This window comes from Tenrec ecaudatus, chromosome 10 (assembly GCF_050624435.1).
Source record: "Tenrec ecaudatus isolate mTenEca1 chromosome 10, mTenEca1.hap1, whole genome shotgun sequence".
NCBI classification, from domain to species: domain Eukaryota; kingdom Metazoa; phylum Chordata; class Mammalia; order Afrosoricida; family Tenrecidae; genus Tenrec; species Tenrec ecaudatus.
Window position 1 is genome coordinate 139821249 of NC_134539.1, and position 23996 is coordinate 139845244.

At 59.4% G+C, this 23996-nt stretch overlaps 1 protein-coding gene across 2 annotated transcripts; it reads right to left on the minus strand.

Annotated features, from left to right (window-relative positions):
* Positions 1 to 3564: 3564 nt before the first annotated feature.
* Positions 3565 to 23719, minus strand: PLCD3 (phospholipase C delta 3). Of its 2 annotated transcripts, none has more exons than XM_075561980.1 (15): positions 23437 to 23719; positions 11146 to 11307; positions 10825 to 11053; positions 10462 to 10591; positions 9398 to 9626; positions 9013 to 9214; positions 8755 to 8899; positions 7989 to 8141; positions 6533 to 6676; positions 6260 to 6410; positions 5564 to 5680; positions 4730 to 4896; positions 4492 to 4627; positions 4254 to 4403; positions 3565 to 4120 (listed from the first exon to the last, which is right to left on the minus strand). In XM_075561980.1, exons 1-15 carry the CDS (start codon positions 23582 to 23584, stop codon positions 4032 to 4034), a joined length of 2352 nt encoding a protein of 783 aa, XP_075418095.1. In that variant the 5' UTR covers positions 23585 to 23719; the 3' UTR covers positions 3565 to 4031. The 2 variants fall into 2 exon arrangements, with proteins under 2 accessions (XP_075418095.1, XP_075418096.1); XM_075561981.1 differs by lacking the exon at positions 23437 to 23719 and adding an exon at positions 15623 to 16080.
* Between the last annotated feature and the right edge of the window lie 277 nt (positions 23720 to 23996).

Here is a 23996-nt window from a genome sequence, read left to right on the forward strand (position 1 = left end):
TATTTTAAATATCGTTCATGTTCCAAGCGTACAAGGATTCGTGGTCTCTGGTGAACAGCTGTATGCAGATCATTCCTCGCGAGGAGGCCCCGAGGACGGCACTGCCCACACACGCACTTGTACAGGAGTGGTTCCCTGCACGCAGCCCTCAGCTTCTCGGCGGGGAGCAAGAGGCAGAGGAGCCGGGCATGGCCCCTCAGAATCGCCCGGAGTGCTTGGCTTGGTGCAGGAAGGGGCTGCCAGGCTGGGGGAGGGCTCCGGTCTCTGGAACAGCAGGTGTGGCTCAGGGAGGGGGCTGACTGGCCAGGCCTGAGCACGTTGCATTTGAGACTGGGGAGCAGGGACTGTCGTGGAAGTGATTTCACTCGTGTCCCTTCTGCCGACCCCGGGGCTGCTCCCCACAGGCAGTCAGTCTGCTGAGGACTCCTTAGCCAGCCGCCACCAGTCTGCAGGATGAGCGGGTCTCCTGGGGGATTTGGCCTTCCCTCTGTGGGGTGACTGCTGTGAGACCCCAGTTCTATCAGTCCTGCATGCTGAGCTGCAGAGAGCTGAGGCAGCACCCATCCAGGTGGCCGGCGGGTGTGCAGCGGGCTGTGCCCAGTCTGAGCCTGCCGCCTGTGGAAGGCCTAGGAGCCTCTGCCCGTCAGGCCACAGCCGCTGCTGCTCACTGCTGCAGGCCGGTGCTTGCTTTCCCAGATGTGGGTGACCAGTGGCCTGCTGCAGCCACTTTTCCAGGACGTAAGAGCGTCCGGACACAGGGCTGTCCACCGAGGGCGTGTTCTGCCCACACATGAGGGAGGAGTGGAGGTGCACTGTTAGCCGCCCCATCTGGGTGTGTGGACGGGCCATTTGCTCTAGGAATATGGGAACTGGGGGTTCTGCTGCCTGTAGGGGGATGCAGCCATAGCCAGGAGGCAGGCCTGTCCCGATAATGTAAGCCACCGCAGACACAAGGGTTCATTTGGGGGCTGTGGGGTTGGGGCTGAGGCAGGCCGGAGGTTCACTCAGCAGCCCCCCAAAGTTGGAGGGCAGCTCGGGAGGGGGCTGCCTGCCTTGGATGGTGCCCGTTGCTGGAGCCAGCCGCTCTGAGCACGCCTCATCACAAGCCTCCAGACCCCCATTCCTGGTGCACCTTGGCCTCCTTGACGGCAAGGACCCAAACCAGAGAAGCTGCCGTCCTCAGCCAGGTGTGGCCTGCGGGAGGCAGGTAGCTGCAGCGGCCAGGCCTGCGTTTCCTGGCAGAGTGGGTGCCGCCCCCGAGCAGCCCGCCCTCCCGCCCTGGGCACCCAGGAACAAGGTGCCCCACTCCCTTCTCGGGCAGGAGCGAGGGCCACTTGACCTCGTCTGTCTGCCATAGGCAGGTTCCCACCCAAGCTGTGGCCGCCCACCCAGAGCCCTGGGTGTGCGCTTCACCTGAGTGCACCCAGGTCGGAGCACAATCGCCGAGGCTCAGGTGGCTGCTTGGGGAAAACACTTGGCAGAGGCCCAGGAGCTCCTGCACCACTTGACCTCCTTGGCCTCTGCTGCCCTTGATGGAGACCTGCAGCCCTCGGCCTCCGGTTTCTCACTCTGCCCCTTTCCTTTCCTGCCTGGCGGAGTACCAACACCTGCAACACATAGTCAGCCCAGGAGGCTCACCAGGGGCTGGTGTGCTTAGAGGAACCGATGGAAGCAAGGGCCTGGGCCTCCGGACAGTCTTCCTGAACCTGGCCTTACTCCATGTCCCCCTGGCCTCCTGGAGCCCGGTCAGGGACAACAGTGTCCTCCTGCCTGGGCACCAGTTGCCTTTGACCATCACTCCCCCTGCACCTGCCCACTGACTGACCTGGGAGGGGGCTGGCTGCAGGGCGACTTGGCACCCCTCCCCCCCTTACATACCTGCTTCCTGGGTCTGGCCTGCTCCTCCATGCCAACTGCCGCGTTCTTGGCACCCTGTGGTCTGGGGCTGTCTCCCCAAAGATGACCAACACCTGTCCTATGGGAGGGCTGTCCGACCAGGGAGCGGGACAGGAGGGCACCTTCCAGGGCCTGGGCACCTGGCCCAGCGCTGTTGGAGACCCAAGGCAGACAGCCTGCCCCAAGGGACCAGCGGGGCAGTTTCACCTTTTAGTCTTGGCTTTTGTTTGGGCTGTGGGGAGGGTTTCCCCCCTGGGGGTGGGGTGTGGCTCATCAAACTACTGTTCTGCTCAAAACATCCACTTGTTTCTAATAAAGGGAGCAGCTGAACAGATCTTTCCTCTTGATCTTCCTCTGCCCACCCCGACGGGGAGGGGCCACCAAGATAGGCTCACTGGGCGGGGCAAACAACAGCTCTTGGCGCCTGCACCCATTTCACGACAAACTCGGCGCTTTCTGGCCTGTCTCAGCTCGTCCTCTGGCAGGGGAGCTGTGGGGGCTGAGTCAGCCCTCCTTGGTAGAGGTACCCACTCATGGGAACCCCCTTGGTGGGCGTCCTGGAGAGCTTGGTCCATTGGCCACCACTAGGCCCCAGCTGACCACTGACGCAGACCTTGGACTGGCCAGGCCTCTACACACCTCACCTTGCCCCTGGACATCCTTTCTCGCTCTCCCTGTGGGGCCCGCCCGATCCTGGAGCCCACACTGCCGTCCCTGCCCCTGGATTTGGGCTGGAGGGTTTGAGGAAGAGGCCCACAGGCTCATGGTGGCAGTGAGGGTTCTCCTTGGCCTTCCCCTGTCATTCAGCTCAACCTTCTGCCTGATAGCTTGCCCCTTTCAAGGCAGGCATCCGTCCCAGAGCTGGGCCCCCACCCTTCCGCTCCTTCCACCAAAGACAGGCAGAAACAGGCCAGGCTCCCTGGCCCTGGCCAGAGCTGGCCCTGCAGGCACCTCCGGTGACTCTGGGCATTGCAGTTACACTGGCTCCAGCCCCCACCCCTCACACAGGCTGTCATGAGCTTCCTGGCCACCGGCAGCCTGAGTGTGGGTCCACCTGGCTCCATGGCTCCCGGACAGAGGGGCTGCTGGGCCTCTTCCTCAGACGGATTCTTCAGAACAAAATGCCACTCCCAGTCTGGGAAGGTGGTGACAGCCCAGCCCAGGTTTGGGATCTTAGGAGCTTGGGGCTAGTTCAAGCCCCGGGTTCCCCACCCAAACCCTGAGCACCGGCTCCCTCACCTGTGAGGTCCCCATCTGCAGAGGCAGCCAGAGCCTCCCAGGGCTGCACTTAGAAGGCTGACTGGCTCCTAGAACGGGGGGTGGTGGAGTGGGAAATGCCCACGTCCTAAACTTTGTCCTGCTGAGCCTTGGACTCAGCCAAGCCTGCAAGTGGGCCCTGGCTGAGGTTCCCTCTGAACCCTGATCCCCCTCTTTAGAGCCATGACATTAGTGCTCTGCTAGAACCAACTCCCATCACCACTCCATCTGAGAGGAGGGGACCTTGTGAATCGGGACATGGCAGTCTTGGGATGCCAGCCGAGCTCTAGTCCAAGAGGAGAGGTCTGCTCTGTTGAGCTGTGGCATGTCCCCCAAGCCCCAGCCCTGCCTAGCCAGAGGCTCCAGTCCCATGCGTGGAGGCGGGTGTGGAGGCCGAGAGGAAGTGTGGGTAGCCGGGCTGCTTTATTTGGAAAACGCCTGTCTTGTTGCCCTGGCCTCTAGTAGAACACACATCAAGACCCCCAGCAGGTTTCCCACCCAGCCTCAGGCTCTGGACTACACCGGGGACAGAGATCAGGTTCAAGAGTTTGACGAGGGAGGTGGCCAGCCGGGGAGCGCTGGGGACTGGAGAGTGCAGGGGGTGGCTGCCTTCCTGGCTCAGCTGGAGAGCAGGAGGCCCCAAGGCTTCCGACAGTAACAGCTCCACAGTAACAGCTCGGCCTCCTCTGAGCCACTCGGGAGGCAAGGGCGAGGACCATCGAGGGTCCGAGGGCAGAGTGCGTAAGTCCCATCAGCTGCTCTGCGGAGGCCGCCCTTGGAGACCAGAGGCTGGTGGGGGGCTGAGCACCGTACTCCTGTAGCCCTTCGCCAGGCGCCTAACCAACACCTGCCAATCCCCAGGGTGGTGGGCCCAGGCCTCAGGAGCTCTGCATCTGGATGTGCACAAAGAGCGTGGCTGGTGCCAGGGAAGCGCCGTCCTTGGAGAGCAGGTGGATGTGGCGGTACCCTGAGGGGAGGGCAGTCGGGCGTCAGGCAGGCTGGCTGCCCACAACACCATCCACATCCTGCCCAGGCCTGCCCCAGGGTCTCAGAAGTACCCAGACCTGCCCCCCTCCCCTCCCGTCCCTCCCTGCCACCACCTTGTTTCAGGCTGGTCAGAGGCAGTGTGAACTGGCCCACAAAGTCATTGGGGGAGGTGGCGTCATAGTCTTCCACCACGAACCGGACCAGCGCCAGCTCCGGAGCCCGCAGCTGGAACTGCAGGGTCTGGTCCCAGCGTGGATTGAAGCCTGCGGGGCAGGCGGAGGGTCAGAGCCCTCTGCCCCAGGCTGGCCCCGCACCTCCTCCTGCCCGCCGTGCCAGGGCCCCCTGCCCCACCGTTGTTGAGCACGTAGTTGGTCTCCTTGCGTGAGCAGTCTGCCGGCACCCCGTGGATCTCAACGCGCACCAGGGGGTCCACGATGGAGTTGGGCTTCTCGGCGTTCAGCTTGGGCAGCTGCTGTGCAGTCAGCACCTGGCAGGGACGGAGGAGCCTTCAGCTGGGCCCCGGAGTCCTCACCCACGCTGCCAGCTCAGCCTCCAAGCCCCCAGAATGGGCTCAACCCTGGCTGCTGACCTGAATGGTGAGCATGGTTCTGAAGGGCCCAGGGCACTCAGGGTCAAAGGTTGTGTTGGGTTGCCGCAGGCAGGCCGGCTTCAGGACATAGCCACACTGCCCATTGATGAGGAAGCGCCCGGCATTGAGGTCCATCTCATAGCCTGGCGTCTGGAAGTTCAGGGCCACTGGGGGACACAGTAGGGTCAGGGCAGCCACTCTCTGGCCCCCTGCTCACTGCTCAGGGCCTGGGGAGGACACATGGCAGCCGAGGACCCAGGCCCCACGGTCACCAGGACCTCGCCCTGGCATCCCCCAGAGCTTGAGGCAGGGCTGGGGCAGGGCGTCAGGGCCACACTCAAGGCCAGGACTGGGTCCTGAGGAAGCCTGAGGTCTCCAAGCCAGCCCCCATGAGGACCAATGTCCATTCAACCAGTGCCCAGCACGTGTGGGGCTCAATATGTGTGTGTTGGGGGCACCTTCCTAAAGGTGGAGGCCCTGGCAGTGTAGTGATTTGATTACACGTTGGGCTGAGATCCCGCAAGGTCTGCAGTTTGAATCCACTAGCTGCTCCTTGGGAGAAAAATGGGGCTTTCTACTCAGTAAACAGTTTAACTGTCTAGGAAACCAACAGGGCTCGACTCAGTGGTGGTGACCTTGGCTGCCACAGGTGAGAGTTGATGCTGTTAGCAACTAACGTGGCCTCTTCTCCCCGCACACACTGCTGACAACTCTTAGGAATCGTTACCCACAAAAGGGCTTGTCCGCCTTCTGAAAAGGTATGTGACTCCACCATTCTGGGTCTCCCCTGGCTCCCCACAGAGCACCCACACACCTGCTGCCTGCCTCACTCACCCAGCTGACAGCCCGCGTTCCACATCTCCTGTGGGCTGTAGTTGGCCGAGTTCATCCGCAGCCCCAGCGGGTAGATGCGGGTCAGCTGATGAGAATTGTGCCTGACAAAGCTGTTCCCTGGGGAGGGGCGGGAGGGGGCAGGGCGGGGGACATGGAGGAGGCCTGTGACAGCCACTGGGCGTCCCTCACCCAGGGCCAGGCCTGGTTTCCTGCCCCGCCCCCCCACTCTCTGGAGTCCCAGGGAAGAGGCTGCTGAGCCCAGAGGGGCAGGGACATGTTGGGCCACCAACTCTGGGCCTGCACCCCAGCCTGAATTCCCCTGAGGCTCACTTCATCCTTGGGGCCCAAGGCTGGCATCCTCCATGCATCCTTCACCCCTGCCCCCAGGCCTCTGTACAACCTGTTCCTCCAGACTGACTTCCTGCCTGCAAGCCCCACCCTCTTCCTCACCACTTCCTCCGCTTCCCTGCAGGTGAGTCCCCACCACCATACTGTGAGTGACTATGCTGTGCCCCTATCCCCACTGGTGCCTGGTATGGGGCTGGGACAAGGTGCACTCATTCATTCCCCAAGCCCTCTCTGGGGTCCTCCCGACCACCAGACAGTCCTTTCCCAAAGCCCCCTTAACCTCCTTCCCAGACCAACTTCAGGACACCCTTGCCCACTCATGCGCCCAGCACCCCATTCCTCTCCTACCTGCCTCTCGGATGAGCCTCTTGGCCTCGCGCTCACTGAGGGAGCTGACCTGGCAGGGCTGGGCCTGCTCCACGGCCGGGCGCAGGCTCTTCAGGGGGGTGGCACAGCAGTACACTGCCAGGGCAGACAGCTCCGGGGAGATCTGCTTGGCCTGCAATCGGAGCCTCAGCAGGGTTGGGGGGCTCCAGCCTCCTGGGCCTCCTCTGTCCTTCCTTCACCCATGTCCACCTGGTCACACCAGGGGTAGGGGCGGGCCCTGCCAGGCTTACTCACCCGCCGTGGCTTCTGCTCTGTGGTCTCGGCCTCCTCATCCCCCTCCTCCTCGTCCTCCTCCTCCCGGTCCCATAACGCCCGGTCGTCCTCCTTCTGAGCCCCTGGCAGCTTCTTCCCTTTCACCAGGACCCGGCCCTTCAGTTCCTGTCAGAAGCAGGGCCAGAGCATGAGGCCCTTGGGCCACCCTGCCAATTGGCTGACCAGCCCTCTACCTGCAGGAGTGGCCGGCTAGTGGGTGGCCCAACACCCCACAGAGCTTGGTCCCATGGGACCAGACGGGAAACCACCTAGGGATGGATACCCACCGACAGCATGTAGAAGGGCCAGTGCCCCAGCTCGCAATACTAGGCAGCCATTCAGAGGAGGCAGTGGAGGACGGGAAGGAAGGTGCCCTCTTACACGGAAGACGGAGCCCGGCCCCGCCAGTCACCTGGACAGGCTCCGGCGCATGGAGCGTGGGGCAGTTCAAACTGCAGAGGGGTTCTGACTAGGGGAGCCGCGTGGAGAACCCACTTTTTCATGATACCCTTTTTAGACAGCTTGAGCTGTGCTTTATCCCTGTGGATGCTGTGAAACAGGCATCCTTGTGGGGCCGTGAGCTAAGCGCTGCGGGGCTGCTAACCAAAAGGCTGGTGGTTCTAACTCACCAGGGGCTCAGAGGGAGAAAGACGAGGCCGTCGGCTTCCAAAGATTTACGTCCTGGGAAGCCTACAGGGCTCTGCCCTACAGGGCGGCTATGTGTCAGCATCGACTCATTGGCGGTGGGTCTGGTTTGGGGTTCACCCTACGATATTGCTAAATTTCAGCAGAGCTTCCAGACCCAGGCAAGCTGGGAAGACAGACTACCGACCTGGGGACAGTCATCTATCCAAGCTCCAGCCCAGTGCCCTTATATCAGGGTCACCGGGAATGTGGGGCTGACTCAGTAGCGTGAACCGCAATTCTGTCACACCAACCACAGAAGACAAACCACACAGGCAACAGAGGTGAACCAACATTCCTGCATAATTGAGATTGGTGGTCATTTCCAGGAGAGGCGCTCTGGGGTGTGAGGAGGAAGGACTGTACGGACCAGCTCTGGCTGGGGTGCTGTGGCCGGCTATGCTGAGCTAGAATTGGAAGCAGATGGCTGGGAAAGGAGGCCGGGTGGAGGCAGTACCAACCCAGGCCTTCCGGCGGAAAAGGCTGAGCTTTCAGGGACTCTGGCACAGCCAGAGTCGGCAGGGCGGGACCCAGACTGGGAGACCTTGAATGCCATGTAAGAAGGGTGACTCATTAAGACTCCCTTGGCCAGCCGGCCACAGGGGCAGTACCACACGGAGCAGATGCCAGGCGAGTGGAGGAGGAAGACAGAGAAGTGAGGGGTCCTGAACCACAGTGGGAGCAGGAGCCAGATGGGTGGGTGGTAGACCCTAACCAGATCCCTCCCCTCCAGATTGGGGCCTGTGAGCGTTACCTCCGGAGACGGCAGTGCCTTGGGGTCCTGGGAGTCCAGTGGCTGGGTCACCAGCATGCCCCCCAGGATGGTGCGCAGGTGGTGGGCCAAGGCAGCCTGCTGCTCCAGGCCACAGTGGTTCTCAAGGGACAGGATGACGGGGTATGGGGACGTCTGTGAGAAAAAGACAGACACAGCTGCTCAGGGCCAATCGCCCCTTCCCTGGGCCAAGGCAGGCAGTGAGCTGGGATGCACACTAGTCCCAGAGTGTAAGGGCCCAGGGCCCAGGTCTGCTATGGGACCTCTGGGAAGGGAGGCCGGCCCAGGGACTGCAGGATTGGTTTGCTTCTGATATTCTGTTAATAACATTGGCCCCGTGGTGGTTTAGGCTGCAAGCCTTCTCCCCAGCCTGTCACTTGTGGAGGGAGCTTTGGTGGCGTAGCAGTTTATGCGTTGGGCTGCTAACCTGCCAATCTCCAGGTCCAGTGTTCAAAACCACCAGTCGCTCCATGGGAGGAAGGTGAGGCTGTCTACTCCTGTGAGGCATTCATTCAGAAACTTACAGGGGAAGCTCAGTGACCGATGGCAGTGAGTCACTGATGCAGGGCTCTGATGCAGCTTTGGGCAGAGGGTGGCCCACTGTTGAAGTGTCCTGCCTTACCCAGAAGGCTTCCTGTGGCTTTTATTCCATGCACTCACACTGATGGACATGGGAGTGGCAGGTGTGTGGATGGGTAGCCACCGCGGGGAAGGCCTCGGAGCTGAGCACAGGCCCCTGGGGGCTCACCTCGAAGGCATGGTCGTGCACGGCTTGGACCACGTCTCGGAAGAGGATCTTGGAGGTGAGCGTGTGGCCGTGGTAGATGACAGGCTCCCCTCCTGGGCCCTCCCAGCAGTCCAGCTCCACACAGCGACACCCCTGGGCAAAGGCCCTGGGGGTGAACAGATGGGCTGTCAGGGGGGCTGTGAGGGCATTGGTCTGGAGCCCTGGTGGCTGTCAAGTCCGTGTCCCCCATGGCTGAGCTCACTCCTGCCCCTCTGATACCTGACGTAGGCCTCCGTGCTGCTGGGCCCCCCGATCTGAGAGTCAGTCAGGTAGGTATTGTGGGAGGAAGAGATGAAATAGTGGGCGAGGGGCTGGTCCATGGGCTGGAATGTTTGCTTGTGGGCAGGGTCCAGGGCGGCCCCCTCGGGCGACAGCAGGTACATCATGAAGCCATCCATGGTCATCAGCTCGTTTTGCTTGGCTAGGGAGAGGGAGGGCCGCGGGAGAGTGTCAAGCCGTGGGGGTTGGGGACCCCACGTTGGCCCCAGTGGAATAATAATGAGCATCCATGGGCCGAGGGTGCTGCGCGAGTCTGCGTCAATCTCGGCCGGCCGAAGCGGACTGAGTTCCTCATTGGCTGGGTACTTGCCCGCACGGCACCCACCTGCCTCGTTGAGCTCGTGGGTCTGGATGAGCTGCCGGGCGTGCGCCAGGGTGGCATCCTCTTCGCCCTGCTCTTCCAGGAACTCCCGCAACTCCGGAGCGCTCAGCACGCGGTCCTCCCCGGAGCAACGGTGGAAGATGTCCTCCAGCTCCGGGCGCTTCAGCAGCCGCCGCAGGAACTCCTCGATCTCCGCCCCCTCCAGCCGCTCGTTGTGGGAGTGGTCGCACTCCTGGGGGGCGAGGGTGGAGCACCCGCTCAGCGGAGGGGCCTCCCTGCTGGGCTGGGCCCGACCCACTCTACTGCCGTGTCCCTTGCGGGGTGGCATCGCCCCGTTCCACACGGGCAAGGAAACCTTGCGGCCAGCCTCCCCTGTGCCAAGGCCGACCCCAAGAATCACCCTGTCGGAGGAGGGGAAATGGTGGCCCTGGAGCCAGGACTGGGCCCCCCACCCGTGAGCACACGCGCCCCCAGCCCCAGGTCACTGAGCGCCGACTCCGAGGAGCTGCGGGCACCGAGGGCAGGAGGGCAGACTCAACACCCATGGGTGCAGGTGTCCCCCAGGGGTGCCAAGCCTCGTGAAATGGCGATTTGGAGAAGGGAGCCCGCAGCAGCGGCCTCTGGGGAGAGCGGGCAGTACGGAGGTCGGCCCTACCCTCCATCTCGGCGAGGGACGGAGGGGACGCTCAGTCCAGGCAGGCGCAGCGGCTGCCGGGAGGGGGGGCAGGAGGGTGCCTAGGCCCAGATGCGCCTTTCTGCTGGGAGAAGCGGGCGCCCCCAGAAGCTGACACTGTAGCTGCGATGCGGGTGTGTGGGCTAGCAGTGTGTCTGTGTGTGCATGCGCGCACGCATGAGCGGTATGTGGGTGGTGCGTGTATGTGATGTGTATGTGGTGTCTATGATGTGTGTATGTGGCATGTGCATGCATGTGTGATGTGTGTGTGGTGTGTCTGTGACTGTATGTTTGTGGTATGTGTCTGTGTGGTGTCTATGTGTGTGATATGTGTATGTGTGGGGTGCGTGTCCGTGCCCCGTGTGTGTGTCGGGGGCCCAGGCCGGCGGCCCACCTTGAAGAGGCAGTAGGCGTACATGTCGTTCAGGTCCATGTTGAGCATGCGCAACAGGCTCTTGATCTCCTTGAAGCTCATGTGACTGTCCTGGTTGGAGTCGGCCTTGTGCAGGTAGAAGTGGATCCAGGTGCGCAGGCTCAGGAAACATAAGCCACGGCGTGGGCGGCGCCCACTCGGCTGACAGTCACAGCCAGGTAGGTCACGAGTGCCCCCCTCCCCGGGGCCTTGGGGCACAGGGCTCCCCTGCGCCTTCGGGGAGCCCCCTCCCACCCTGCGGGCGCTCCAGCCTGCTCCCAGCCTGGGGATCCGCCCGCGCACCCCGACCCCTAGGGCCCCGCGGCCCCAAGGTGGGCAGGATATTGGTCGAGCCGCTCTCGCTGGTTCATGGCGTCGAGGCGCGCGCGCAGCTTGGCCAGGCCGCGCACCCAGCGCTGCGCCACCTCGGCGTTGGGCGCTGCCAAGTCCAGGTTTTTGCGACGGCCCTTGAAGGCGATGGTGAGGCAGCAGGCGGGCGCGAAGGCGCCTCCGTAGCGCCGCAGGCCCTCCGACTGGTGGCCCTCCCGGACGGCCTCGATGTGCTGCACCAAGACTGGGGAGGGACGGGCGGGCCGGGGGCGCGGGCCGGTCAGATGGGGACCACAGGCGCCGTCCCCTCCCGGCGCCCGCCCGGCCTCAGCTCACAGATGTGCTGCGAAGGCAAGTGGCGGACACGCCGCTGGAACCACACGCTCAGCCCGTCCTCCTGCAGCCGGTACAGCCGCTCCTTGCGCCACTTCTGCGAGCGGATCTTCAGCAGCTGCGAGCCCTGCAGCATGGCGCGCACATCCTCGTCCTCCGACAGGCCTGCAGTGCGGGAGGGGTCTCCAGGCCCCATTCCTTCCCTCCCGGAGCTTCTCCAAGCCCGGGTCTAGGCCCCTTCCCACCAAATCCACCCCTGGCCCTCATCCGCTCTTCCTTATGGGAACACCCCCCCAATAACTGGGTTTGGATGTACACCTAGTCTAGCCTGGTGTGCCTCCCTCAGACTCTCTGGGGAAGGGTGCCAGTAACAGGCCCTGCCTCCTCTCTGCTAATTAGCCATCTCTGGAGGCCCCTGGAGCAGCCCTGGCGATGTAGGGCTGTACAGTGGGAAGGCCAGCAGTTGGAAACCACTAGCCGCTCAGCGGGCGTCAGACAGGCCTTCCTGCTTCTATCAAGTTAAGGTCTCAGAAACCCACAGGGGCAGTTCTGTCCTGTGAGTCAGCATCGACTCGATGGCACTGAGTTTGGTGGAAGTGCTTTGGGGACCCCTTGGAGTAAACAAACCCTTCAGAAAGAGCCTGGACCGCAAACCCCAGTCAAGCTCACCCTTTGTACTACCTCCCTCCCGCCCTCAAGGCTACATGCCCCATCCCGGCCGAAGGCCGGCTGCTGCCTCACTGTCAGCCCTGTGCCTTGGTAGGTGACCCTGGCCAGCAGGAAGTCCCTCTCATTATCTAACCTAGATCTCCCTTGCTGCAACCAAGCTCCTTCCCTTTCTTTCCCACAGAAAAAGGAGAACAGCAGAGACCACCCAGCTCCAAGATTACAGGACAAACTCTGGAGGGCCAGCCTGCCTTGGCCACTGTTGGACTGATCTCCAGGTAACCCTGGCAGGGGCTCTGCTAAAATGATGGTCTCCTGTGATATCTGGTTTTTCCCTCGGCAGAGCCTGGGTCACATTTGTACACACACACACACACACACACACACACACACACACACACACACACACCACACACCCTTGAACCCGCATACCCTTTCCAGGCAGCATCCCCTCCATCAGGAGAGCAAGCAGATGACCAGGCCCAGGCCCAAAGCCAGGGCGTGGCAAGAGCAGGCCTCAAACCCTGAGGTCATGCTCTGCGGCCTTGGCCTTGGTCCTCAACTACTAACTACACTGCTCTCCTGAGGAGTCAAGCTCCACCAACCTGTCACTTCCCCACTGCGTGGCCTTGGTGGCACTGGTCTGTGACAGGCTCCATTGGTAAGGCAGAAACCTGCTGTAAAATCCAAAACCCCAGCCTGATTCAGGGAGTTGCGGGCCAACACCTTCTCCGGACTTCCTCTCCCACCTCCTACTGTGGGGCCTGAGACACGCTCACCCTCCCCTAAATCTCCCTGGAGTCCGGGGACAATGACTGGGGTGGGGACCAACAACCTGGGGAACCCATGCCCTGTGGGAGGAGGGGCCAGTGTTTCCAGGGAACTGGGCTCTGTCTGTACATGAACTCTCCAGAGTTTTCCACATTAGCCACTGTTGGTTTGTCTTGGGGGATGTGGGGGGGAATGCCACACTGCACGGGGGCCAAGTGAACTGCAGTATCATGGCCCAGTCCCTCCCCACCTCCCCGCCGCCCACCAGGCACTCTACTGTAGGATTTCTCCCCCACCCTCCCACCTTGTCCTCTCATCCAAGACCTCTAAGACCCTACACAAAAGATTACCTCCTCCCAAAAGGCCTCCCTGATTTGTCCTCAAAGGTCTGGCAGTTCTCTGACCCCAGACCAGACACCCAACCTCTCAGAGTGTCGTTTCAATGGGCCCAGTGAATGTTGATGGAAAGAGGAGGAGGCCTGTCCTGAGCTCCGCTTGGGTCTGGGCCAGGGTTTCTAGGTACCAACTACACACTGGGATCACCAGGGAGCCGCTGCCGGAACCCCATGGGAACCCCATGGTGAGATTCTCCCCAGCAGGTATTTTCAGGAACCTCGCCATGGATGACTGACTGTAGGGTCGCTATGCATCTGTACGGAGTTCTGCTTCTATTACCCTGTGGCTTCAGGAGTCCTGGTGGCGGAAGGTGTTACCCTGCCACTTCAGGAACCTGGTTCATTGGGCTGTCACCCTGCAGCAAGGTCAGCCGTTGGAACCCCCACTCTGCCCGAGGCCTTTCTGCTCCTGTAAAGACTGACGGCTGCCAAAGCCCCCACCCCCCACCCCGGCCACTCTGAGCCAGACCCGACTCAATGGCAGGGAGTTTGGCTAGTGGATCCTGTGACTTGTGACTTGGAAGGTGTCTGTGGTTGGGAACCAAGGTCTCAGGGGCTGGAGGAGAGACCTGCCACCTTTAGGTAGGTCCCTGGGGCAGTCAGTGAGCCTGCTGGCTCTGGCGGGGTGGGGGGTTGGTTCTCAGGGTCTGAGGATTTCTGGGAAGGTCAGTGACCCCTCAGGGACCCCTGGAGACAGGAGGTGGAAGGAAATAAAACTCTTTACAAAGAGCTGGGTGTGGGGGGCCAAGAAGCTCGCCAGGCCTCAGCCCCACTGCCGTGGGAATAGCCTCTGAAATCTCACACCCTGAAAACTAGGGGTGGGGTGGGGTGGGGTGGGCAGGCAGTGTCACCATGACTGAGCCGGTCCCCCATCCAGCTGTGGGAAGGGGGACCCCTTACTGCCATGACAACCAGGATAAATTCTATAGCGCAGGTCACGTGTGCCCTGAATGGTCAAGCCTGGGACAGGGAGGAAACGGGATACGAGTGACTAAGGCTGGAAACAGAGGTGAGTCACCGTCACCGAGGGCCTGCTTTGTCTAGAATCTTCTATAAACAGGCCCTCCAGAGAGGCAGCCGGAGCTCTGGCCAGGGTCCCCCTCCCCCGGGACAGGTTCCTGTGTGTGTTTCGGGGGGGGCGGGGGGGCTGCTCCTGGTCTCCAGAGGTCGGTGGGGAGTATGCGAGTAGCAGGGGCGTAGCAGTCTCTGTGCCTGGCTGGCACTGGCCCCCGGATCACACTGCCCCCAACTACAGCCACGGAGGAGCCCACAGAATGAGCTCCAGACCCTACGGGAGGCCTCTCGTCTCCCATGGCACATGCTTCTGAACTGAGTGGGGCAGTGGGGACTGGGGTGTCAGGGCGAGGCCCACAGAGTTCAGGGGGTCACAGCTGAGATGCCAGAAGGGCTTGAGGCCTCACCAGCCACCCATGATGTACAGGCCCGGCCTGTCCCACTCCCTCCCCCTCTTCCTTGACTGAGTTCCTACCTGCTCAGAGCAGGTGCACAGGCTGCCTGTTTCCCATGGGTTCTTATCAGTCCTAGGACCTCTGCGTAGCCCCTGGTATAGGGTGTGTAAGGAGTGGTTGCTCTGGACCCAGGGTGTGGTGTGGGGTGTGTGCGGGCGTGTGGTGTGGATGTGTATGGTATGTGTGTGTGGTGTGTGGTGTGTGTGGGCGTGTGGTATGGATGTGTATGGTATGTGTGTGTGGTGTAGGGTGTGTGTGGGCGTGTGGTGTGGATGTGTATGGTGTGTGTGTGGTGTGGGGTGTGTGCGGGCGTGTGGTGTGGATGTGTATGGTATGTGTGTGTGGTGTAGGGTGTGTGCGGGCGTGTGGTATGGTTGTGTATGGTATGTGTGTGTGGGGTGTGTGCGGGCGTGTGGTGTGGATGTGTATGGTATGTGTGTGTGGTGTGGGGGGCAGAGGCCTATGTGGGAGTGTGTGTAGATGTGTATGGTGTGTGTGTTGGGTGTGTATGCACCTGTGCACACACTTGTTGGGCCCGGAGGAAGGTGGGTTTGGCAAACAGGATGCCTGTGTGCTGGGGGGGGGGGGAGGGGGCTCCAGTAGGAATTCCAGACATGCAAGGAGCAGCGCCAGCCCGTCTCCTTTGTGCCAAGGCGGGAGGGAGGGCGGGGTTCCCTGGGGTCTGGAGACACAGGGGAACACACAACCCTGAGGAGTCCCTGACACCATCCCTATCCCACCTGATCCGATCCTTTAACCAGCAGGCGGCCCTGTCACCCTAGATACCAAGCATGCTCCCCTACCCGCCCCCCCCCTGCGGCCACACCCGGGCAGGAGCCCAGAGGGGGCTCAGAGCCAGAGTCCATTGGAGAATCAACAAAGTCAGGAAAGGCAGGCAGCCCTTCCCGACCCCTGGACCGGAAAGAGAGATGAAGGGGGCAGCTCCCTTCCCTGTGGGGCCAGCACAAGCCCACAGCTTGGTGTGGGGAAGGGAATGGACCCCTAAGACTAAAGGAGGCGGTGAGGGTGCAGGCATGACAGAGCTGCCCCCACCTCCCTTAGTCCTGCCCGACATGACTGACATAGACATAGCCCTGCTTAGCCAAGTGGACCACCTGGCCGAGTGCTGAGAGGTCTGGGGGCTGCGCCTGCCAATCCCTGCCTGGTCGCCCCACTCACCCTGCAGGAAGCAGCCGGGGCAGGCCATGGGGCCCAGCAGGACTCAGTGCTGTGTCCAGCAGGAGAGGAAAGGACCAGGCTGGGCTTCTGCCCACTCAGTCCTCTGTCCTCGGGGAGGATTAGGGTCCAGGGCGGAGCCCCGTGACACAGGCACAGGCAGGGCCTCAGGGAGCCAGGGCTGCCAACCGAATCTGAACTCTCGGGAGAACAGCGAATGGAATGTTTGTGGAAGTACAGCCCCATCATTCGTTGTTTATCTGAAATCCAGAATTCCCCGGGCATCCTGGATTTTATCTGGCAACCCTAGGACAGCCCTGGAGCCTGGCAAGGCCTCCCTAGGACAGGGGGCTAAGCATCGAGGGCTGCCCACCACACCCTGGGTCCAAATCCTCTCAACAGCTTCCCCAGCTTTTCCCACAAGCAAGCTACTGGGCGTCTCGGAGTCGTTTCCTGGTTTGGAAAATGAGGTCATGGCACCACTGTGGGCACTCGGTAAGAGAACCGGAGGCAGGGCCTCCTAGTGCCGTGCACATGGCACGAGATGACACGTGAAAAGCACTTGGCACGAGCCATCCAGCTATTGTCCGATGGCTGCTCTTATCCATGGCCTGTGGGCCTTGGCCTCCTGATTCTGCCAACGAGAACTGGTCGGACCAAAGCCTGCCCTGTGAGTGGTCCATCTTATGCACCTTGTATAGTTTGGTCAATGTGGTTTTGACTGTGGGCTATAGCAGATGATGGGTAACCCTTGGGGGAAGGAGAACGCCTGAGCACATGCTATACCCGTACAAAGGCCCCCCAGTAGTCACCCCAACAGAACGGGGAGATAGGGCTTTGCTTAAAATCAGGAAGCCATACTTACTCAGTTTGAATGCTGAGCAAATCATCCGAGAAGCTGGGCTATGGGAACAAGGCTCATTAACAGCCTGTGCTATGCAGACGGCACCCCTTGCTTGCTGAAGGTGAAGAGGACTTAGTGTCCTTGCGATGAAGCTCAAGACACGGCAGCCTTCCGTATGGGTGGCGCCTCAGCACACAACCAAAATCCTCCCGACTGGACCAGTAAGCAACCTCACGGGAAAACCCGGCGAGACTGCAGTGCAGGACTTAGTCTTAACTCGGATCCACAAGTAACGGATGCCCAGTGGAGCGGTGGTCTAGAACGTGCATGCAGTACTGCCCGGGCAAGTCTGCTACCAAGGGCTGACTTAGTGCTAAGCAGCAAAGATGTGGCCTGGCCCCACCAGGGCATTGTCCGTGCCCGCGGGTGCACGGGATTGCTGCTCGCTGGCTGAAGAAGCAAGGACTGGCATTGCACTTGAACAGTGGGGTTGGCCGAACAACTCTGTCTTGGAAGAAGTGGATTAGATGGTTAACCGGGATAGGCATGCTTCTTCCTTTGTCAGCTATTGTACCTCTTGCCTTCTCACCAAACCCACCGCTGTGTAAACCGCGACCAGTCACTTAAGAGTGACTGTACAAGCCAGAAAGTCACGCGATGCAGGTCATAGCTGGCTTATGATGGTACCATATCCTTTTCTCAGCAGTGTTTTACATTCTCTACCATTGCTTAAATGAATGGCACTGTTAACAGCTTATGCTCCTTGGGGCTGATGTATAATGTTCTACCGTAAAATGCTGCTGCTGTCTCTAAAGTGAACCAGAGACACATAGAAACCATAGATCTAGGAATGGATTTGGGCCTCCCACTTAATTCAAGCCTCAATCTCAGAGCAATTAGTTATGTGACATGGCCCTGCTTGATACTCGCCTTCACAGAGAGATGCCTGAAGATATGGGAGTAAAACAAAATGTGGTGAAGAAACTAGATGGTGCCCGGCCATCAGAAGGAATAGTGTCTGCAGGATTAAAGGCAAGCAGCCAACTAAGTGAGGTGTCAGCTAAGTCCACATGGATTGTAAATAATAAATTCCACATCCGGAGGAAGTAATGGTACCAGAGCTTCAGGGCTGAACACCAGGTTTGCAGAAGGCTATGGATGAGAGCGGAAGCCCCAAATCCCTGAAGAGCCCCTGAGAGGTGTGAAGTGTCTGGTTATCAGTCAGGGAGCATTATAAAACGGATTGTGGCCCTTGTAGTTAGGTTACATTGTAATATCATTTCATCTCCCTTTTGACCTACTTTAAAGTTGTTTCCATTAAAAAACAAACCAAAAATGAAGGCGAAAATGCGCATGCATTAATGTGGGAAACAGAAGGATTTCTCCCAAGTTGTCTCCCCCAAATATGTTCCAAACTTAGCTGCTTGTGAATGACTATGTACTTGGAGGTCATCAGGAGTAGATCAGGGTCATTCTCCCTGAGAGCTATCAGCCATCTAGAACAAGCAGACACCACTGTTTATCCCACAACAAGTAGGGCCCACTCCCTTCTGATAAGGATAGTAGTTGACAGTTTCCTTGTAGGAGACCCTGGAGACGTCAAACCCGCCCAAGGATGGCCAAGGTTAGGCTACCATCCCAAATCTAAGATCCGCCCATCTTGTCACATGTATACCCCCAATCTCTCCTCTTCCTATTGCGTGTATTTCCCTAGACCACCCCTTCTCTTTGCTCTATAACCTATAGCATGGCCCCTTCCTGTGACCTGGGTCCTCACCTGTAATTAGGGGGTTTGCACATCCCCAGAGAATATAAAAGCCCGGGCTAGCATTAAATATCGCTCTCTCCCTCCACATGGACCACCAAGTGGGGCTGAGGTGAGCATGCTACCATGAATTGTGTCTGACTCCATTTATTTCAATATTTCTCTTCTTTCTCTCATGCTCTCTGTAACTTTACTATGATCTTTACTTATTATCGCTGTACAATTGCGCCTACCGGACCAGTAATGATGTGCTAGGGGCTGGCTTCCCCTGACACATTGAGCCTCAGGCGACCCCTCCATCCACAGAGCAGGGGTGTGAACAGAGCGCATTGGAGAGAGCATTACTACACTTGCAATTAAGGTAACATTTCCTAAGTTATGCGCTCTCCCTTTTGACCCATTTTAAATTTGTTCCATTTTTAACATTCTCTGCTTTCTGATTGAAGTTTTTCTGTTTCACTTTGTCCTGGTTGTTGGTTTTGTTTTTCTCTTTCATATGTTTTTCGGCATATAAAATCCAGGATAGGCCATTGATAGACAGTAAGTAGATCAGTGGTTTCAGGGGTGGGTCTGGGAGGAAATGGGGAGCTAACAGCGAGTAGAAGAAAGATGAAAATGTTCTCAAATTCATTGTGGTGATACGTCTGCAACTCTTTTAACACAATTGAAGGACTGAATTTGATATGTGAATTGTATGCCAATAAAACTGTTATAAACGAAGGGAAGTGAGAATGTTCCTTCAAAACAAAAATGGCGAGACTTCCTCTCATGTTTTGAACATGTTATCAGAAGAGACTCAGCCTTGGAGAAGGACATCATGCTTGGAAAACTGAGGGACAACCGAAAGACGACTGACTCCTTGGTAATTAACAAGACGATACAAATAGAGTGTGTAAAACCACCCAATCAGATTCACTGAACTTGACAGAGGACGGGATTGCCTGATTACTATGTGGGCTACTAAAGGGATCGGGATCGGTCACTTCATCATTCTGGTAGGAGGACCAAGCTGTGAAAGTGACAAGGAGGAGATTTACACCGAGCGCTGGCGGAGCTGTGAGCATTGGGTGGTTAACTGCAAGGTTGATGGTTCAAACCCATCAGTTGTTCCTGATTTAAAATAGAAGACACCTGTAAAGGCCATGGGTTTGGATGCATACTTTAAAAAAGGCCAATCTCAAACACACAATCCTTGAATTAACTACCAAAAAAAAAAAATCCTATCTCAGAGATTGAGGAGGATCTCAGGACCATTAGGAGCCTTTGAACCTGGAGTCCCTGCACTGAAAACCTCCTGGACCCAGGAGCGAGAGCTGTGACTTTGGGGACAGTAGAGCCTGCAGCAGAGAAAGGAGGGAGGGCAGCTTCGCCAGCTGGGAACCAGGAGGGCTGAGAAAGGCAGCTGCTGTGAGCTGGCCCGCCCCACAGCAGGCGAGAGAGGGCAGAGGGCGGAGCGCCTTCGGGCAGGAGGCGTGCCTAGCAGGTGGGAGTGCTCTGGGCATTTGTCCATGGAGCTGAGGCGCTGTAACACTTGCCTGAGCAGGACAGAGGCCTAGGGAAGGGCATGTGGCTGGCATGGCCCCCCACACACACACACATACACACACACACACACACAAGGTTAGCAGTAGGCACAGCCTGCAGGAGTGGCTGAGGAGGTCAGGGCTGTCTTGGTTGGAAGCTGGCCTAATTGAAGAAGTGCAACCTGTCTCCTAAGTTATATCCGATTACATCCAAGTTGGTCCTGATCCCAAATTCTGACTTCGCGAACAAGCCACATCACCGTGAAGTTGGTCTGTAAAGAGTTAAGGAAGGCAGCAGAGAAATGGTGCCTCGGGCGGGGGCAGGGAGGAAATGGTGAGGAATTCAGAGAGCCCAGGTAGGTTACTCACCTCCACCTGATTCACAGGAATCAGCTTTGGGCTGATCTCCATTCCCGCCCCTCTTCCTGAGCGCAGACAATGTGCCATGAGATTGCGCTTCCGGAATTAGCTCATGGCATTCATTCACCCAGCGGTAAAGAGCTGTCATGGAGGCCAGCTTTGGGGACAGGCAGGCAGTCACCAGCCTCTTAACCTTGGGGCCCTGAGCAGGTGACTACACTCCAGGGAGTTTCCTGTCTGAGAGAGGAAGCCACAGAGGCATGCCTTCCCCTCAGGGGTTAAGTTGGATGGGGCCTGGCCCATCCTAACATTAGCTCTTCACCTCACTACTCAACTATTCCAGAAGCTTCCTGGGAGCTGGCCAAGTCAGCAGACCAGCCTGGGGCCTGGGGACCAAGAGATGCGCAGGACCCCAATCGCCTCAATTGACTCCCTTTTCCTTTGGTTGTCACCCAGCATAACCCTATGGGCCCTTGCCCTGGGGTCTCCAAGCCCTTTGACCTCTGAGCCACTGCCAGTCCCTAGTATGACTTGGCCTGAAATAAAATCTGTTCTCTATTTGCATAGGGGTGTGGCCCTAGAGGTCGCCAGGTGAAGCGGTGAGGATCACCTGGGAGGTGTTGCGCAGGAGCTACCTGAGTGGCAGGCCTGGGTCTTAGCCCCTGATAACACAGAGTGCTGGGCCCCAGGACACCTGGGTTTTGTCTCCACTTGTTCTTGACCTCAAAGTGACCAGGGAAGGGGCATTCCCCAAGACGAACACCACCTTCCATTCCAGGAAGCTGCTCAGCAGGAAGGGGACATAGTAGAGAGGGCGGAAAGGTGGGTGAAGTGATGACCTGACACCCACATAGTTCCTGCCAGCGTCACCCTGACAGGTGGGTGCCCAGACAGCCTTGCTCAGCCAATGGCTTCGGAAGCCCAGGCTCTCTGGTAACTGTTTGTTAGCCAGTGTCTCCTCCTATTAAACAATGTGCTCCCTGAGGGCAAGGGCCAAGACTATTCATCTCTGTCCCTATCAGCCTTGGGCCCAGCTGGGACACTGCTGAGGCGAGAAAACTCGCGTGGAATGAAGAAGTAGACAGCTGTCCTGGCTAGCTGCCCGACCACTGACAACACCCTTCACCTCTGCGGGGATGATCCCAGGGCTTCACCTCCAACATGTCCTGGGAGTCTCAGAGGCAACTGGGACTCACCATGGTCCTCCGCTCCCCAGACAATGACACCACTGGCTAGCCACCCAGACCCTGAGAGGCAACACTACCTCCTCGGTGGTACTGAATTCATCTTGGGTTGCAGGCCCCCTACCGACCCTAGCCCAAATGACTCCTCTCATTCCATCAGGTTTCCCTGTTTTACCCAACGGTAGTAGGTTACATGTTGGGCTGCTAACCGAAAGGTCAGCGGTTCAAAGCCACCGGGCCCTCCACAGGCGACACATGAGGCAGTCTGCTTTCTTACAAGAGCACAGCCTCGCAAACCCTGGGCAGCAGTTCGGCTCCATAGTCTCGCTCACTGCCATCCAGTTGATTCTGAGTCCTTAAGAGGGCAGAACTGCCCCTGTGGGTTCCCAAAAACTTTAACTCTTTATGGGAGTAAAACACTTCATCTGTCTCCCTCGGAGCTGCTGGTGGTTTTGAGCTGCTGACCTTGTGGTTAGCAGCCCAGTGTGTTAACCACCAAACCACCAGGGCTCCTACAGGGTTTGCTACATCAGAATCAAAGCCATGGTGGGGTGGTGGTAGTCAGGGGTCAGTCTTGCTGAGCCTGAGACCTTCCTGAGGCTCCTGCCCCCCACCTCAGAGAAAGTCCATGCCTGTCCAAGGAGGGGCCCCCACCAGAGAGCTGTCCCGCTCCCTCTGGGCTCAGGTGCAGCCTGGACTAAGTCCCCAGCACCTCACTCACCCCTGCCTTCAGCTCTTGGACTGCATTGCCCTTGTGGCTGGGGTCTCAGTTCTCAAAAGGTCATGGCTGAATCCCTGGGGCTGAGCATGTCATAAACCAAACTCACTGGCATCGAGTCGATGCCCACTCATGGCAACCCCCACAGAACTGCCCCTGTGTTTCCGAGACTGTAACTCTTTATGGGACTAGAAAGCCTCGTCTCTCTCCTATCAGAGCAGCTGGTGGTTTCAAACTGCGGACCTGGAGAAGCACCCAGCCAACCAGGGCTTTCACTGAACATAGTCTAATGCTCTGTAAGTGTTTGCTGCATGAGGGCATGATGGCATGCAGGGCAGGATAGCAACCGTGGCCGAGGGCTCAGTAAGTAGGGTGAGTGTCAGGTGCAATGCTCAGAACACTGTCAGCCCTGGGTACATGTAGGTCAAATGAGTCAGGATATAGAAGGCTGAGAGGGGGCAGCAGAGGCAAAGGGACAGGAAAGACTGGTAGCCAGGAGCTCCAAATTCTGCCCCAAGACTCTCCCAGTCTCCTGGACAGCCCTGTTCTGTGCCCCTCCCACCCCACCGCCCCTTTGGTCATTAACCCTTCCATCAACAGAAGTTCCAACATGCTACTTCGGTTTGGCAGCACTTGACAGTTTATGCTCTCTCATACAAGCTCCTCGACCACCCTGCACCCAGACGGTTGCCCCTCTCTGAGCTGTGAGGGCATGGGCAAATTCCTGGACTTGTCTGCATCAGTTTCCTGCTCTATAAAGTGGGGGTGAGACCACCCATCTCTCGAGGCTTGGGGGATAGCGCACTAAAAAGCTTCCCAGCCTGGGGCCTACTCCTGGGGCATGCTCAGCAAGCCACAGCTAACAGGCCCTTTGAGTGACTCACCCCAAATCAGAGATAAGCACTCTGGCTTTCTGATTGTTCACTAGTGAGACCAGTCTAGCAGGTGCTGTCCCAGGGGGCTGGCTGGGGCCCCCAACATCTTCCACAAACAACCTTATCTAAACAACCACACCCCTTCTAAGGGCTATCGGGAACCCAGGATGGCGATCCGATGCGGTTGGTCCTGGTCCTCCGTGGACCTCACAAGGAGCAGGGTGGGGGTAAAGGCAAATGAGGGCACCCCAAAGTCAGCCTATCCCACTCGACCCTCCAGGCATACAGATCCCCACCCTGAGCCCCGACTTGCGGCCAGCCCGCCCCGAGGCCAGGGCACGTCCTGGGCGCCTTGCTCGGATCCCAGGCACCCGGACTGACCACTCCACCCAGAGAGTCCGCGGCGACCTCCAGACATCATTGGCTTTCCACCCCATGTCGTACCCCACCTCCCAGCCCCACGCAGTCACGGACGACTCCCAGAACACCCCAGTTCCCGCACCCTTCGGCCCCCCACCTCACCCCCGGCACCTGTGCCTGCCACTGACCCATCTTCTTCAGTGCCCGCAGTCCAGGCCTCTTGGAACTGTTGTCGAAGGACGCCGACTGGGGCAGCAGCGCAAGGGGCTCCCCAACCTGGGCCGCCACCTGGGGCTCCTCGGGCGGGCGGCGGCTCCTCCACTGGCAGCACAGCATGGCTCGTGGGCCGGGGCCGGGCCCGGGGTCTGCGCGCCGGGGGAGAGCCGCGGGGACGCCGGACGGCCCGGCCCCGGCTCCGGCTCCGGCTCCGGCTCCGCTCTGGCTCCGCGGGTTAGAAAACTTAGCGGCGCTGGAAGAGAGCCTGAAGGAGGCGGTGGGAAGAGGCAGGGACCAGGAGGCGGGGCAAAGGGGGCGGGGCGAGGCTATATGGGCGGGCCTAGGACGGGCGAGGCGGGGCCCTGGGTGGGGCGGGGCCCGGGGCGGGGCGAGGCTATATGGGCGGGCCTAGGATGGGGGGCGGGGAGAGGCCCGGGATGGGGCGGGGCCCGGGGCGGGGCGAGGCTATATGGGCGGGTCTAGGACGGGGCGGGGCGGGGCCCTGGGTGGGGCGAGGCTATATGGGCGGGCC